General features: G+C 41.5%; 1 protein-coding gene across 3 annotated transcripts; it reads left to right on the forward strand.

The window, feature by feature from the left end:
* Positions 1 to 4,155: 4,155 nt before the first annotated feature.
* Positions 4,156 to 12,794, forward strand: LOC142102321 (C5a anaphylatoxin chemotactic receptor 1-like). 3 transcript variants are annotated; one of them, XM_075187126.1, is made up of 2 exons: positions 4,156 to 4,256; positions 9,778 to 12,794. In XM_075187126.1, exon 2 carries the CDS (start codon positions 9,799 to 9,801, stop codon positions 10,876 to 10,878), a length of 1,080 nt encoding a protein of 359 aa, XP_075043227.1. In that variant the 5' UTR covers positions 4,156 to 4,256; positions 9,778 to 9,798; the 3' UTR covers positions 10,879 to 12,794. The 3 variants fall into 3 exon arrangements, with proteins under 3 accessions (XP_075043227.1, XP_075043228.1, XP_075043226.1); XM_075187127.1 differs by lacking the exon at positions 4,156 to 4,256 and adding an exon at positions 4,263 to 4,345; XM_075187125.1 differs by lacking the exon at positions 4,156 to 4,256 and adding an exon at positions 7,113 to 7,249.
* Positions 12,795 to 17,995: the final 5,201 nt, after the last annotated feature.

Consider the following 17,995-nt stretch of genomic DNA (forward strand, 5'->3'; position numbering starts at 1 on the left):
GTTGAATATATGTAATTGATGACCTCATTTCTGATAGAAATTCTGACTTGAGTGCAGCAAGCATAGATTGCATAGCTTTAATTGTGATAGGTCCATCCGCATCAACGTGGGAGGGAGAACACGGAGAGGCACTGTTGGGGCCCTCTAGCGAGGATGGTGAGGTAGCCGGCAACGTGGCATTGGCAGGGTGCTTGTTTTTCCCTGCATTAGAGGAAGAGGAGGCCTGTGGTTTAAAGAATTGGCCTGATGGGGATTGAATAGTGTTAACTATTTTAGGAGCCATGGCGCCTTGCATAGAACTAATTATAGACTGAGAAAAGATAAATGCCAGGCCAAGGACTTGCAGTATTAACTGGGTGCAGGGTCCGGATACAGTTGAGAGGACTAGGCGGACCAGCGCCACTTGCGAGGGGTGTGTTGTAACATGGTAGGGGACCCAGGAAAGCTCAGTCCAGCATTATACAACAAGGCACATACCACTACTCCTTCTTTCCCCAGTGATATTATTTGGGGTGAGTGCCAGGCAGGAGGATAGTAGCTTCTTACATCAGTAATAACCCCACATGCGCATAAGGGTAAGGGCTCACAGGGTACCTTCTACTGCAGCAGCAATCTCGTAGCATCCAGGCCTGTCACCAGCACAGCTACTACCCCCAGGCTCTTCCAGCTTCGTGGTCCAGCAGCCAGTCTGAACACCACTCCTCTGACCTAGTTTAACGGGGAAGAGAGGTCACGCTAATAGGCTGCAGCAATGCCTTATATCTGAAAAAGGTGGGCCGCTTCACCACTGGTCGCTTTCCCGATGGATTCCACAACCGGAAGTCAGCATCTACTTCTTCACCAGTTTTGCTACATCCTGATCAATGATTGACATTCTTTGTTGAGTTAGACGTCTCAGATGTGGGAGCTCGATTAATTCTTTCGCAAGCAGATCCAGAGATTCAGAAACTCCAACACTGCTAAATTGGGACCCAGGTTCAGTGATCCATATAAGATCATCAAGATAATTAACCAAGTCACAGTACATTTCGCTTTGCTCGGAAGGCTTAGATTCCTAACACTTGCCATTGTTCTTTGCTGAAAACGACTTACAGAACACAAACCTTTAAGAGAACTTGTTCCAAGGCTCCACCTCCGGTACTTATTGATGGATTTCGAGTTTACAGCAGAGAAAATATTAAATTCAAGAAGGCTCCTTAACCAAGTATAAAATCTGGCTGTCAGGCCGCAGGCCTTCTGGGGAGTATAATGGAGCAAACACTAACCGGTATTAGCGCTACTGAACTAGCAGGTGCAGAGTCTAACATACCCCTGGTGGTCGCCAGGGACCCCAGCAAGGAGGTTTGGACTTCGCTGCACAGGGTACGCAGGTCGTGGTCCTACTAGCCAGTTGCCGATGTAGTGTAGAAGGGTCAGACGGTCCGGGTAGAGCCAATCAGGAATATACGGTGCCAAGGAGAATCCGAAGGAATAGTCAATCAAGCCGAGGTCGCAGTACAATATGGGTCACACAGATAAAGGGATAGTCGCCAAGCCGGGTCACAACAGAGAGCAGAAACAGTGGAAGCACACTCATGGAGAATAAGAGCAGGGGAACCAGGAGCAATAGTCAGAAAACCTGTTACTCTGGCACCCTAATGGTGCCAGAGCCAGGTTTAAATAGAGGCAGATGCAGCAGCTGATTGGGACGCTCAGGGGGCGGCACGCTGAAGAGAGGTAGCGTCCCGTTGCTAGGCAACGGGACGGAGGCAGGGCGCATGCGCCCGACAGACAGCCCAGCAGGAAGCCGCAGCGCGTCTGTTGCTAAGTAACAGAGCGCTTGGCGGAAGTCAGGCGTCCGTCCCCGTCTGACAGGGGATCAGCGGGGATGGCGCCTGACACTGGCCCATTGGAATGGCCAAGGACCTGAAGAGAGGTTGTGAGACCTTTCTCAAAATCCTCTCTTGAAATCTCCATTGTTACTCAGATCTGCTATGCAGTTCAGGTGTGTCTCCCTCTAAATGCGGATTGGAAGGATGCACTTTGTAAGCTCTTACCTGTCCTGCACTCAATGCCAATTATCACATTACTATCTTTCTGGTTCCTGTATCCTGTTTGTATCTGACCTTGCACCAAGCAGTTTCTGCCTCTGCATTCAGTAGTCTCCTGGCTCCTGATGTTTGGCTTTGCAAATTATTTTATCCTGGTTACTGATAATTGGCTTGGCAAATTATAGTCTACTGATTCCTGATCTTTGGCTTTGCACCTTCATGCTATTCATATAGCTGAAAACAGTATTCTCAGGCACAGACTGCGGTCATTATCATTACTTATCCTGTGGGACATTTTCAGTAAAAACTGTTATAGTCCTGTATTAACACAAAGTCTGTCTTATATTTCTGCATTGCCATAAATACTGTTACATGTCTGCATAGTCACAGAGACATTGCCACGACCGGACTTGGAGTTGCCACTGACTGGTATTGACTCTACTAGACAGGAAGGCGCGGAGTCTAACGTACCCCCGGTATTCACCAGGGACCCCCGCAAGGGGGTATGGGCTTGGCTGCATGGGGTACGCAGGTCGCGGACCTTCAAGCTAGTTAACAGTGCAGCGGGAGATAGCAGGAATAGTCGTACGGTCCGGGGGGTAGCCAAACGGTAGCGCGGTACACAGGGGTGATCCAGAGGGAAGGTCGGGAGGCAAGCCAAAGGTCAGAATTCGAGAAACAAGGAAGCCAAATTGCTAGACAAAGAATGGTCAGGAACAAGCCGGGAGTCAAACACCAAAGGACACTAAATATGGGAGCAGGATACAAGCGCTGGAGAAAGGTGAAACCAATACTCTGGCACCAGGGGAGGAAAAGGAGGAGCCTTATATATTAGGGCACTAGCCCTGATTCCTAGCCTGTCGCGGTCAGGTGCTCCTGGCCGCCGATATAGCGGTGAAGAAGCGTCCCATTGCCTAGCAACGCCACGCGGCTACTGCGCATGAGTGCATGGCGGAACCCGGAAGTAAGTCCCGTTGCGGTCCGTTGGAGAAGAGAGGCATCCGCTCCCGGCACCCGGCTTGGTGTGGGAGTGGCGCCTGACAGACATATATTCCTGCATTAACTCAAAAATTGTGTTATATTCCTGTATGGTCTTTTGGCTGTGACTCACCCTCAGAGTCTGTGTTTTTACCTGTCTTCTGTTGATTACTGCAATATCCAGTGTTCTTGTGCTTAGACCATCATGTAAAGGCATGTGGGGACATCTTGACAGCATGTGGGAAGATCTGAGTGATATGTAAGGGGCATGCGGGAGGTCTGATGGGTATGTAAAAGACATGTGGGGAGGTCTGTGGGCATATTGTTGCTCCGGGTGTCATGGCTCCATGCTACACCTCTACGTCCATTGTACCGAGGATGTGGGGGTGGACTGTTTCATTTGTAATGGTCCCCACAGCTTCTGAAGGCAGCCCTGAATCAATGAGACCCATTTTTCCCATTTATGATGCACTTCAACAGAGAATCACCTTTCTAGGCACATTCCAAGATTTAATAAAGAGCTTCACACACAAGTGACATGTAAAATAAATCTCAATGTACCATCATCCTCATTTCTTAATCTAAATCATAAATAAGTCTAAACTGAGCAGCATTTAAGCAGAAAAAATGGAAAAGTGTATGTAATTGAACTACAGAGGTAGCAGGTTGGACCTTGATGTAATATTTATCCATTTTTTCCAGTGCACTTCCTAAAGACTTTTCCACCACTCACATCTAAGCGCACTTTTAGTTAGCGGAGACTGCTGCTGGGTGTGCAGTGGAAGCATGCACCTTCATGTGAGCAGATCAAACTTTCAAGGTGCAGAGGTGCAAATCCATGGGTGCTCACATGACCAGTCATGTGCGCTCACAAAGCCATCATATTTGCAATGTAAATCAATACTATTATCAACACTACTATCTCCAGTTTGTGCCAGCAAACACTTCCTGTTTGTAATGTCACAACGCCTGTTCTGTTATCACCAATATATGTTTTACATTTTCTTAATAAGTTTAATCTATTTTTAAACTGTTTTCTATTATTTCCCCTCATTAGTAGAAATGAAAGCCAAAATTAAGCTGTCTGACGATTTTATTGTTGGGTGAATAGAAGGTTGTACAACTTCGCTGTAGAAGTGATGCAATATAACATTGAATGACATCTACCACACGATCTTAATAAAAGAGGGAAGTGATGTCTTCCTTTAATAGAGAACGGACAGTGGACACCAGTACGCCTGGCTCCTGGTAAGCATTATAGCACTTACAAATACAGTCACAAGGCATTTACATATGTTTCAGCATGTTTCAGAGAAAGAGAACAATTTACTGAAGAGGTAATCCTAGCAAGTATTATTTTACTTAAAGTGTAATAGTCCTAATTTTCAGAAAGTGTTTTAGTTCTGTTAATTATAAGTATATTAGAAATATGTTACTGAAAGCATGTACTTACTAATACACTAAGTAGTAGCACCATTTACATTTTAGTACTATTTTACTAAAAGTTCTACTTTGCTAAGAGTGTAATAATCCTGATTGCAGTATTTATTTAGTGAAAGTTTAGTAATGCAACATTGTTAGTGTAATGTAGCAGTATTCATTTACTATTAAGTGTTTTAGTAATAAATTCTAGATCTAATTTACTTTAGTAATAAAATATTACTTAAAGCATAGTAGTACTACTGCTGAAATGCAGAAATACTATTTTGCCGAACGTGTAACAGTTTTCTAGTATTAATTATACTGCAGTATAGTCTTGTAGTTCTAATTTACAGGAAGTATGGTAGTAACACGTTACTAAAATTGTAGTAATAATTTTACTGAAATTGTAATTGTAACAATCACCTTAAATATAGTAGCATTAATTTACTGAAAGTATAGTAGCATTACATTACTGTAAGTGTAGTAGCATTATTTTACTGATACTATAGTAGTGTTATTCTACTGGATTTATAGTAGTATTATTTTACTGAACATATAGTAGCATTATTTTACTAAAAGTGTAAGGGTATTACTTTTTTGAAAGTTTAGTAATATTATTTAACTAAAAGTGTAGTAGTATTATTTCAATGCAATTATAGTAGTATTATATGATTGAATGTATAGTGAATAACTAAGGCAATCAATCAATAGCAGAGTCTAAACTGTAAATTGAATAGTAATAATAATAATAATACTTAATTAAAACAAATATCTAGATTATTATTTATAGACGTAATTACCTGGGAAATGGAATGTACTCCTAGTTTTAACTATCATGTGTCTAGAAATAAACACAACTTTTGTGAAGATACATTTAAAAGGGAATGACCATAATAATAACCCTCATTAAAAAATAGTTGTTCTCATCAGATTGTATGATATCCCTCTCCACTATGGTATGTGACACAGTGTAGCTAGCCATATGACCCGCATGTTATCTTGATCCAATTCGAAGGCATAGAGAATAAAAGCAGAGGTGATACCGCAGGTGATAAGGACAGAATTGTTTCCAGTGAATCAGATGATCTTTATACAGTAGTACACAGGAAACAGAATAAAACAGTTACACTTATTTTCACTTTAATTGCCTATCATAGTGTGGAGATCACTATTAAATGAATATAACTCCTCATGTTTTCAGTACTTATGGTTTGAAGTTTCCAAAAATGTTGAAAAATAGGTCATGCAATGAACCATTACATGTATGTAGCCATCTAGAACAGGTGAAACAGGTTTGGATATTAGCCTTGTAAATAACAATATAATCTTAGGAGAGATTAAATTTGCAACACTGTAAAATTTAAGGACACATGTAGCAATGTTCTTACACAATAGGAAAAGGAAGCCTATTATAGCCGTTATCTATCCATGGTTCTCCTTTATTATATATAGCTAGGCATGCATCCAGTTAGTTTTAATTATACATTGGTTTTAACTTTTGATATTTTATATATCTCGCTGTTTTAGTGGACTAAATAAAAGTTATATTTTAAGTTATTTCTGAACCCACTCTCAGAATTGGTGACATCTTAGCGAGCTTCAGTGCACCTCATTATTTCTTTCGTTTTCTCTCTCAGTTTTACAATAGGAAAAGGAACAGTTACATAATAAAACAGTATGAAGCACATATTTAAAGTGAAAACACCAGCTACACACTGTGAAAGCAGCCATATATGGGCAGGGCTGCCAAGAGGAATTCAGGGCCCCGGTACAACAACTTTATGGGGCCCCCTTATAGTTGAGAATGCAAAATTGCTAATGGGTGTGTTCATACAATTGGGGGCGAGGCTATGCATCATTGGGCGTGCCCAGGCCACCCTGCATTGTTGTGTACACCATTGAACCAAAAATTGGGATTGTCCCACTGGAATCACAACATTTCACAGACTCTGCTGCTCTCTCCTACCTGTTCTTCTCACTTTCACCACCTGTGCTGCAGGTTTCTTTAGTTGTGGCTTGTCTGGATCCTGGAATGTTGGGAGCCCTATTTGGAAAAAAAATGGGTACATTTAGAGAATTAGAGCCAGCCCCGGCGTTAAAACAATACCACCCACAATTAATAATTAAGCCTTCTTCCAGCCCCAACATTAAAATAATAGTATTCACATTTAATAAATAAACCTATTTCCCTCCCTACAAACAGCCCCAGCAATAAATTAATAGTGTTTACATTTCAGAAATATTTATATTTCCTGCAACCGTCACTGCCATTAAATAATTCAAACATTTAATAAAGAGACCTTATTCTCCCCAAGCTCACCCCCACATTCAGCGCCCAAACCACCCCATCTTAAATTAATAGTACCCACTATTGTGCCTCCCACCCCCCCATTTTCCTCATACTGTGCCTCTCTCCCCCCCTTGTTCCTCATACTGTGCCTCTCTCCCCTCCTTTTTCCTTATACTGTGCATCTCTCCCCCCTTTTTCCCTCATACTGTGCCTCTCTCCCCCCTTTTTCCTCATACTGTGCCTCTCTCCCCCCTTTTTTCTCATGCTGTGCCTCTCCCCTTTTTACTCATACTGTGCCTCTCCCCCCTCCTTTTTCCTTACTGTGCCTCTCTCCACCCCTTTTCCCTTACTGTGCCTCTCTCCCCCCCTCCTTTTCCTCATAGTGTGCTTTTCTGCTTTATTCACTTTTTTACTTACCTTTCTATTAACTTCTTTCTTCTCTTCTCTTCTGTCTTCTTTCTTGGTCCTCTCTGTGCTGCTCCTCAGAGCAGAGAGGAAGGAGGAGGAGGGATGCCGGCGCCACGCTCAGGTGAGAATATCTATTTTATTTTTTACTAACCCTGCTCCCCCACCAACGAAGCGGCGGAGCCCCGAACCCGCCGCCAAAAAAAAATGCAAAAGAAAAAAAAAAGGATTAAGAAATGCTAAAAAAATTATTGTTGGCAGTGAGGGCCCGGGGTGGGCCCCCTGGTATGCCCAGGCCCGGGTAATTAGTACCCGCTCCCCCCTCTCGGCGGCCCTGTATATGGGATGAACCAAAAATTCTGAAAATATACCACATAAAATTACTAGGAAGTGGCTGCCTCTTGCCTGCAGACCCAGAATTAGAAGAATAAACTGGTCAATTGCATGGTACCGTAGGCTTTATATATATATGTGAGAAAAAAAGCAGTAAGGCGCTTAGTGAAATGTGATACCAAAGAAACTTAACAAATTCAAATCCCAATGTGTAAAAAAAATACAAACCATCCAAAGTGTGGAAAATAATTAACATACAATTTTATACAGCAGGCAGCTCCTTAGTTTTTAGCACTTATTTGCAAGTGCCCGGATAAATCTAAAGGGAAGTTTCCCTTTACAATGCAGCGCCGCTTTAAATTTAATCGCCGAAGACGCTGAACACGCCGGAGTTGAAGAATCCGGACATTAATACATTTACCCCCAGGTGTGAGATAAGGTTAAGTATTATCACACCTGGCACCGGATTTTGCTCAGCCTATGGTGGCTTCTTACTTTTGGAGAAGTGAGCTGTCTGTTTGAGCAGATTTATCTAGACTTATGCCAATAGCGAAAGTGCCTCTTAAGCGTGCCCTGCTATCTGTTTGCTGAATCGGAGTTGGACAAGGAAGCTGCTGCTGCTATGAACATATAGGAAGGTGGGTAACATGAGCTACTGGGAAATTTGCAGTTATGATCTAAAGCAGCATCTTCGTGTCACTTTTTAATAAAGAAATACGGCTTCTCTCCAACCATACTGGAGGTTGGTAGCTAAAAATAAATAGTAGACGTAATTCACATTCTCACACCCTGCCACTAGGAGCTTCATGCAGAGTCGGACATAATTTTTGGGAAAGGTGTATACTTAAAATACATCCGTTAAAACGATGTAATTTATTTAGTATGTTGAGTTGCATGTTCCTTAATATATGTGCGACTTTGCAGATTGTGTACACTTCAGTAAGATACGCTTAACCATGCGTTAAAATGAGCATTTAATACTTGAATTATATTTATAAATCCACACCCACCATACAGGGGTGCAGTAATAGCCCTAATGCTATCACTACTAGGAGTAATTCAGCTCTGTGCTGGTTGGTTGTATGGCAGGGGGCCCCAGGCTGCGGGTTTTTCTGATATAGTGCCAGAGATAAGAGATATGCCTCCTAAGAGGTGTATCTGTACCTGCTCCCACCTCTACATAGGTAGTAAGGTACATTAGCACGCCCTTACTGTACTCAGGGTTACGCTAGCCTATCCCTTCCCTCCCCTGTGCGTCTCTACACACAGAGGTGCAAAAGCCTCTGTCTATATGCAGGCTGAGACCATACATCATTTTACTGTGCATGCCCTCTACAGAAAAATGCATTTTGTCCTACTGTTTAGAACTTACATCTAACTCAGCATCAAGTCCTGATTATTGAGGTGGGAGGGGCTTGATGTGATTTGCATAATGTTCTTCCCACTTTAAGGGAGATGTGCTCTCTGGGAAAATAGCCTGCCCAACCTGGGGTCTGCTGGAAAGACCCCAGAGAGCCCATCTAATTCAGGAATCTCTAGGATATTCCAGGAGAGTAAGCAACTATGGTCTGTGCCGTGATTTGTAGGGTATCTCCTGTTAGTATGGTATAGGCAATGTGGTTGGCACTATGGCTGTGCAATATAGCTGTATATTAAGCATATGAAAATTTCACTTAGTTGCTGGTCTGGCAATCTCCGTGTAGGGGGCTCCACCATGAATTCTGCCCTTCACCCCATTTTGCCTTACCCAGTATCTGCATGCGTCTGTAATGTCACTTGTTCTTAATTAATAGCTGCCTATGGGTAATGGCTGCTTTCACTGGAGATCATTTATGGAGTGTACACGTCAAAACTCTTTGGGTTGGCATTGGTGTTCCTGCACATCAAGTCTACCTTCTGTTCCTGGAACGCTTCTTATTAACCTGCTAAATTCTGCTTGATTTAGTCTTGTTTATGGCTTAAACAAATCATGAGAGTAAGTGGACAACAGGACTGTTTGTATTACACTGCTTGACGTGCGGCTGTAAATGCAACATGGTGGCTCAAAATGGGTCCTATTAACAGTACATGACAACACCGGCAGTGCAATGGGCCAGTCCTATCACTGTCAGTGGAATGTTGTGTAAAATAGGGGGACTATTTCATAAGACAGCTGATGATGTATTATTGACAAACAGGGAAGGTACAATTTTTGAGAGCTTTGATGGGATTTGGTAAGACAGGTAATCACTCTGATTGCTCCATATATTACACACCATTTCTTTAAATATTTCATAATGTTTGGCAGGAAGAGAATAATGTGGCCATTATGTTTTACAGGTCCTCAAAGAAACCACCACAATGAACTTATCTGATCAATTTGACATGTATATTCCTATTGATAATATCACTCAGGAAGACTATGACTATAGCACTGACATCATTCCAACAGCAGATACAACCAGTCCACCGTCTCTGGCCCTGCTTTCCCCTGTTCACTGGGTTGCTATGTTCCTGTACGTCATAGTTTTTGTGCTTGGTGTTCCTGGCAACGTGTTGGTTGTGTGGATAACTTCCTTTGAAATGAAAACCACAGTAAACACGGTGTGGTTCCTAAATCTGGCAGTGGCCGACCTCCTGTGCTGTCTCTCTCTGCCATTCAGCATCATGGCTATAGCCCTGGGATACTGGCCGCTACGCCTCTTTGCCTGTAAGTTTCTCTATTCCATTCTGTTGGTCAATATGTATGCCAGTGTCCTCCTCCTCACTATAATCAGTATCGACCGATGTGCCTTAGTTATGAAACCTGTGTGGTGTCAGAACAATAGGACTGTGAGAAAGGCTTATTTGGCATGTCTGGTTATCTGGATCCTGGCATTCATCCTAAGCAGCCCGTCGTTCATCTTTCGATATACACGGGAGACTAGTAGCGGGAATGAAATTTGTTCATACAACTATAATATGGTTGGATCCCACAAGGAGAAGGTAGAGACATTCGTTGCCATTTTTCGTCTAATGTTGGGTTTTATCATCCCGTTATTGGTCATCAGTGCATGCTACGGTGTATTAATGAGAAAGGTGAGCGGACGATTCACTCAATCCAATAAGACAATGAAGATAGTCCTGGTGGTGATCATCGGGTTCTTTGTGTGTTGGTTACCTTACCATGTGGCAGGACTCATTCTGGCACTGAATTCAAGCAAATCCCCAATATTCATATCAACGCATACAGTGGACCCAATATTGATTGCCATAGCCTTTATCAACAGCTGTATTAATCCAATAATTTATGTGCTAATGGGTCAAAAGTTCAAGAGCAAATTTAAGAGATCAATCCGCTTTATTCTAAAGAATGTCCTGGCAGATGAAATGAGCCAGTCGTCTGACTCCAAACGGTCAAAGTCAACAACTGAAACCAAGAACACAGAAGCTATCCTGTAGTGTATGATAGAAATGGTGTAATTATGTACATTGCAGATAATACCTAGTGATACAGAATACATTCAGGCATATTAATCACCTGTGAAAGAAAAAAAAGCCTCATTTGCATATATGCACTATATTGTATAGTCTTGGGTAGAACAGACACAGTATTATATATTGTGAGGTACAATCATTAACGGATATGTGTAATGTGGTATCTATTTCAGCAGTGTGGAGGGCCACGCAGTAGCAGGCTAGCAATATTGGCAGCAGAGGAGGTGGGCGATTAGTATGGCTAGTATTTGTGGGGTGTTGAAAATGGCTGTACAAATTGTCTCTGCTAGGAGAAAAAACAAATAATCCAACATAAGTAACATGGAATATACACTCATACAACTCTATGCCCAGATTTAATGCCTCATGTTCACCAATCCTATGTCAACCATATACACAAGATTTCAGACTCATGGAAACCACATACAGGCGTAGCCCAGATGACCCACCCAATGCCAACCATATCTGGCACATCCTCAGTCCCACGCTCACAAAATTCAGTCCTGTACCAATCTCCTGTCCCTACTCCCCACATTTTCCCATTCTTACTTGTTTGTGGAGCTTCCCTCCAATAAAGTGACGCATAGTTTGACCAATGATTCCATGACGGTAGGTTGTCATACAGCGGTGGTTTCATACTGAAAACATGGGTCTGCTTCAACTGATAAAGCCGCTGGTTGCTGTGAGAGGGGAGGGAGATTGGTCGCTTCACAGTGGGGATGATCAACAGGTTTCAGGTTGCATGAGACAACGGAGTCGATTTATGCGGCTCAAGAGCCACCAATTGCATAGAGCAAATACACTATTATTTATGTTTAATACATATATATATATATATATATATATATATATATATATATGTATGAATATTAATTGTATAACATTTAAAATTGTTAATATCATTATAATTATTTGCATCGTGGTATAGGCTTTATTTTAATTTTGTAGTTGTGGCACATACATGAACAGGTCTGGAGTTGCCCAGGCACAGGCAGACCTGTCTTCCTGTCCCAAGTGGTGAGCAGCTGAAACTATCTCCAGTTTGGCTACATGTGTGGGTACATTTAATGCGGTTGGATGATGACAGCATGCAAGATCAGATCACGATCATCGTCTGACTTCCAGGGGTATATTTACTAAGCTGCGGATTTGAAAAAGTGGAGATGTTGCCTAAAGCAACCAATCAGATTCTAGCTGTCAATTTGTAGAATGCACTAAAATAAATGACAGCTAGAATCTGATTGGTTGCTATAGGCAACATCTCTTTTTCAAACAAGCAGTTTAGCAAATCTAGCCCCCAGTCTTTCTTGGTTGCCAATTGATCCTGATTAGAAAACTTGTTCAAAATTAAAAGTATGTGCTATTTTCAATCACTTGAAATGGATAGAAAAGATCTGTATGCTTTCAAGAGGGCTGTCCTACAGTGAAAGTATCTTGCTGAAAAGAGCCACAGCACTGTCACTGCCCATAGAGAGTAAGGGCTAGATTTACTAAGCTGCGGGTTTGAAAAAGTGGGGATGTTGCCTATAGCTACCAATCAGATTCTAGCTGTCATTTTGTAGAAGGTACTAAATAAATGAAAGCTAGAATCTGATTGGTTGCTATAGGCAACATCCCCACTTTTTTAAACCCGCAGCTTAGTAAATCTAGCCCTAAGAGTTACAGTGCCACCTGAGTATAGTGTCAGTACCGTTGTTTGTATGGTTGGAAGATGGTAAGATAATGACATAATAACATGGCTTTGGTATAGTGCAAATATTTTACCTGCTGTGCGCAATTGGAGGCATGTTAACTGGAAAACTGAAACAAATGTTTTCTCGATAATAAACTCGATTTCTGTTTTTATCATATTATTTTTTAATAAACTAATATTTTCCTCCAGCGTCCTCTCTCACACTTTTTAGATGTGCTTTAATAAAGACAAGTCCTACATTCTGTACTCATCTGTGGGTGTCTATTCGTATGTAAGCCTATGAAGGCTAAAAGCCTTTACAACTACCTCTCTGTTTGTGATCCCCAGTCAATCCCTCTATTCATGTCTTTATCACTTAAGCCGTTACCACAGTTCCCAATATTTCTGATTGGACTGCGCCCCTTATCTGCCCAAACCACACTCATAAAAAAAACCAGTTTCCAGTAATGAAACAAACCTTTTATAACAAACTATGCCCCATCTCAATCAGCAGGTTTCTCAACCATGAAACACACGGAATCACCTGTCTGACAGATACTAGGGGACTGCAGTCCAGATGCATTGTGCTACACTTTCTGGGCTATTTGCCATTCTGAAAGTTAATACCCTCTGAATTTTTGGGCGCTGTAGCTGATCCCATTGTGCGATACAACCAATAGGAATTCTTTATTTCTTTGCTTTGTGATTGCAATATCAACAGCCTGTCATCAGGGGGGTGTGGTAGGATTTATCGCCTATCACAATGCCAACAGACTTTACAGCGACGTTAAAATAATGATGAATATAACAGCGAGAAGCACACAATGTAGACTTATCAGAGAGCACAAAACGTCCACTTACCATATAACTGACAGCGAATATTTCCCACACTTTAAATGCTGATACTTCTAAAATCGTATCAGAGAAAGTCAAAATCTATGGGTGTATACTCTTGCAATGTATGTTGTGAACTTCATTGTATCAATGAGGTTTGTTGATACATTTTATTATACAATGAGGTTCATTCATAAGCCACGTGGGGTCTCAAATAACCAATCAGAGCGGAAAATAACCAATCAGAGCGGCTTTCTCATGCTCTAGCCAATCAGCTGCTCTTGATTGCTAACTGTCATTTGTATCACAGATCGGCTGGGAGCAAGTCATTCCTTATACGTAAGGGTTGAATTGAAATCTTTTGGATTTATATAGAAGAAGAAAAGTGAAAATAAGACGTAAGAAGTAGATGCCTAAGGTATTAGGCATACAATAAAGTGGAAAACAAGGAATTGGGGGAGTGTTTATTTAAAGTAAAGGACTGTTAAAATGGTGAGTGCATGGCTTTTAGTACTCTGTGGCACTACAGGTCTCAGTGGGTCCGGGATGCCATCATGCTCCAACGGTCATGGGTATGGGGGTCTTGGGATGACCTAAGGTGCTATCAGCATGGAGCTATTTTCACTTAAGGGGAGTTTTTCTTGTTGCTGTCCCAATCCCCCTAGAGAATTCAGCCCTGTGTTGAACAGACTGGGGCTAAGTCCCATGCGCAGTAAATCAAAGAGGAATTTTGCTCTTGAAAGTTAAACGTAAATCCAACTGTACATGAGCCATTGTGTCCGGCTAACTTTCTTTAGGGTCATTCCACATCAGATCACCCAAAAAAACATGAAATGTCCACCACCCATCTCAGATTTTTTTTTACTTAAGAGAGGATGTCAAAACAACTATTTCTGCCAAATATCTCGACTGTAAATATTGATTTTTAAATTTATTAAATAATTTACTAATCGCTGCTTCTTTCCAGTTTATTTAAAGTATTTCGGGTGTATATTAAGGAATCAATACAAAATTTGGACCCCTGAGGTAACTATTCCTCTTGAATCCAAAAATCCAAACCAAAATTACTTTATCTGCCTTATATTTTGCGTAACGGCACATTTTTCGTATATAATTAAAAACGCTAGATTCAATTGACATTAGGGATCTCATTTTTGGAGGGCTGTTTAAAAAAGGTATACATTACTACCACAAAACAAATCAGCAGGGTACTCTGTTTCATAGTGGAGAAAAAAAAAGAATGAAGTTGATGTTCGATTACTGTAACGCATACATAATTAACACAAGAAACCATGAAATTTTAAACCTTTAACATAACTTAAGTCCTTAACTGAAGTTGAGTCAACAATCTCATTATTTTTCCCTTGTTTGGAACTTGTTGTAACTGTCTGTAATTTTCCTTAAAGTGTCAGCAGAAAGTGTATACTGCCTTCCAGAGCTTCCTTGGATAGTAGGCACTTCCGTTACACATAGGACGTGAATAAAAGGAACAAAAAACACTTATCTCTTGAAAGCCAGGACAGCACATTTGTTGATTGGTTTCGTTTCATTAAGTGTACCAGCACATCTTGTTACTCCCCATTACATTGAATGATATACCCAATGTACCAGATGTTATAATACACTGCTGCTATGTATGTTCCAGGTTGCAGATCACTTTTGTCCACATTTCTTGTGACTGTGGCCATAGTGACACTAACTTTGGTTCCTCCTGTCTTTATGTCGTCTGATGACAATCGATATATGTGTAGCTCATCATAACTAATAGGCCGAAATCTGTGATGACAACGTGTTCCTGCCACAGTGTTTGCCGTTTCTAGACGGCTATGCAGCTTGGTTTTGCAGTCTAGTATTTCGTTTTGTGACACGTAAAAAAACTTTATGCCATGTACATTTCCAGGTCCTAAGGCGTCAGGATGTGATGGGTTTCCACTGCTTGCAGACTGGTGCGTGTGGCTAGATGTTTAACTGTCCCTCCAATGCCATCACATGGACTCTTACCATGAGATGTGGCAAAAAAGTTCATTCTGCTTGAATGTTGAAGTCATCTTTATTGAACCATAAATTAAAAAAGTTTTTGCAGTTCTTGTATTGTGCACTAGCACCATCACTAAAGGAGTAAACATACTCCAATTTTGACAATAGTATCGCTAAGTGTTTCATAACTACCGTAATGAAGGCATGCACAGTTATGGCTACATGGTTGGTCATGGGTATCGCTAATAACGCACAGGCTCACACAGTTTCAGTGTCACAATCATCTTGCCTAAAATATACAACAAGCTGACAGTCACCATGTTCTTTGGTCCACTTCAGTGACATAACTTTTAAGCTTTTTCTGGCTCCTTTTTTTTGAGACAAGAAAGGATTACAGCATGTTTTCTGAAATTCTTCATATCTTAGCAGCAGAAGCTTTTCATGATGGTAGCAGACTGAGGTTTCTGGATCATTGGTTACTGCATTTGAAACTTCAGTTCTCAGAATCAAAAGTTATTTTTCTTCATCTGTAAAGTGGTCCCAGCTATGTAATCCAATGGTTTTTGAGTAAATAGTAATATGGCAGTCCTTATTTAAAAGACTACCAAATGAGCAGCTGCCATGATTGACTCTTTCTGTGTCTCCCTCTCTCTTTCTCTGGAAAGTTTCAGTCTTGGTCTCTCTAAAAGGGAATCCCCTTCCCATCAGTTTCTGTTTGTTTCATTTCGTGTATGGGAGTTTTATCCCATTGCCTCTGTTTGTTCACTTTTTTGGTATGGTTTTTAACAATGTTTAAATTATGTATGCGGTACAACAGTAATCGAACATCAACTTCATTATTTTTTTTATCCACTATGAAACAGAGTACCCGGCTGATTTGTTTTGTGGTAGTAATTTATACCTTTTTTAAACACCCCCCAAAAAATGGGATCCGTAATGTCAATTGAATCTAGCGTTTTTAATTATATTCGAAAAACGTGCGTTTTTGCCGTAACACAAAACATGAGGCAGATAAAGTAATTTGGTTTGGATTTTTGGATTCGGGAGGAAGCGTTACCTTAGGGGTCCAAATTGTGTGTTGATTCCTTAATAAACACCCGTAATACTTCAAATAAACTGGATAAGGAAGCCGCGATTAGTAAATTATTTAATAAATTGAAAAATCAATATTTAATCAACTAATTGTCAGACAGTCGAGATATTTGGCAGAAATAGTTTTTTTTTTTTAAACTCTTTATTAAAAGAGGTAACAACAGACAAAGATACAATCAACACCAATGACATGAAAATATTAGTATTCTAGATGTCTCCCCTATGTTTTATATTTTTACATCGGTGGGGAGGGGGAAAAAGAGAAAAAGGGTGAGGGGTAGAAAGGCACAAATTTTGATAACAATATATCTAATAAAATAAATAAGCAAACATATAAACTCGGAACATTGCTAGAAGAAGCTAAGCCACATTCTTATATAGACTACCAGAGAGGAAACTAACAGACAAGCGTTACTCACCAGCGGCGCACCATATCCAGCCTGGGGGGTCCGGAGACGGCCCAAGAGCTAAATTCCATCTGCAGGAGGAGGAGCCGTATTAGATAGGCAGCTGTGGCTTTCTAGTAAATACCATGGGGCCCACATCCTATTGAAATTATATGATTTATCATGAAGGTAGCACGTTATACTCTCCATGCTTGCGACATGTCTTATGTAGGACCGTAACTCTTGCATAGAGAGAGCCCTAGGGTCCTTCCAGTGCTTTGCTATTAAGGATTTAGCAGCTGCCAAGAAATGGGAGATAAGCTTATTAGATGGCCCGCTCTCGTCAGGTATAGGGCGAGAGAGAAGGAATGACCAGGGGTCCAAACTTATCTGTTGTTCTGACACAGAGTTTATGAGTGTGAGAACCATGTTCCAGAAAGGAACTATGCGGGGGCAGGTCCACCATATGTGTAACATCGTACCTCTCTGGCCGCATTCCCGCCAGCAGCTTGGAGTGGTCGTAGGAAACATTCGAGACAGCCTATCGGGAGTATAGTACCGCCTATAGTACACTTTATAGGCTGTCTCCTTAATTATTGTAGAGATCGAGCTCTTGGCAATCCCCTCCCTGATCTCCTCCCAGCATGAGTCGTCCGGAGGAGGACCCAGGTCCCTTTCCCATTCCCGCTCATGTCAGCCTGGAGCATCAAAAGTGTAGTCTATGAGCCAATTATATATCTGGGAGATCATCCCTTTAGTGAGAGGTGAGTGTAGACACATATATTCAAAGGAGGTCGGGGCCCGGAGAGCCTCCTGGGGGGGCAAAGACATAGCGAAATGTCGGACCTGGAAGAACTCAAAAAAAAAGCGGACAAAACGGTTCAAAACTATGGTGAAGTTCCGACATTGAAGCCCAAGTTTGATTGACCACCAGGTCCGAGACCACCCGTATTCCTGCCTTTATCCAATGTTTAAATTGATGCGTGAAATTGCCGAGAGGAAAGTGTGGGTTGCCCCAGAGAGGAGTCAGAGGTGAAATAGGGGAGGACAATTTATATTTGACCCGACATGAGTCCCACAGGGATAAGCAGAATTTAAGGGATTGAAGAGAGGAGGCCGC

The sequence above is a fragment of the Mixophyes fleayi genome, chromosome 9 (genome assembly GCF_038048845.1).
Source record: "Mixophyes fleayi isolate aMixFle1 chromosome 9, aMixFle1.hap1, whole genome shotgun sequence".
Lineage (NCBI taxonomy): Eukaryota > Metazoa > Chordata > Amphibia > Anura > Limnodynastidae > Mixophyes > Mixophyes fleayi.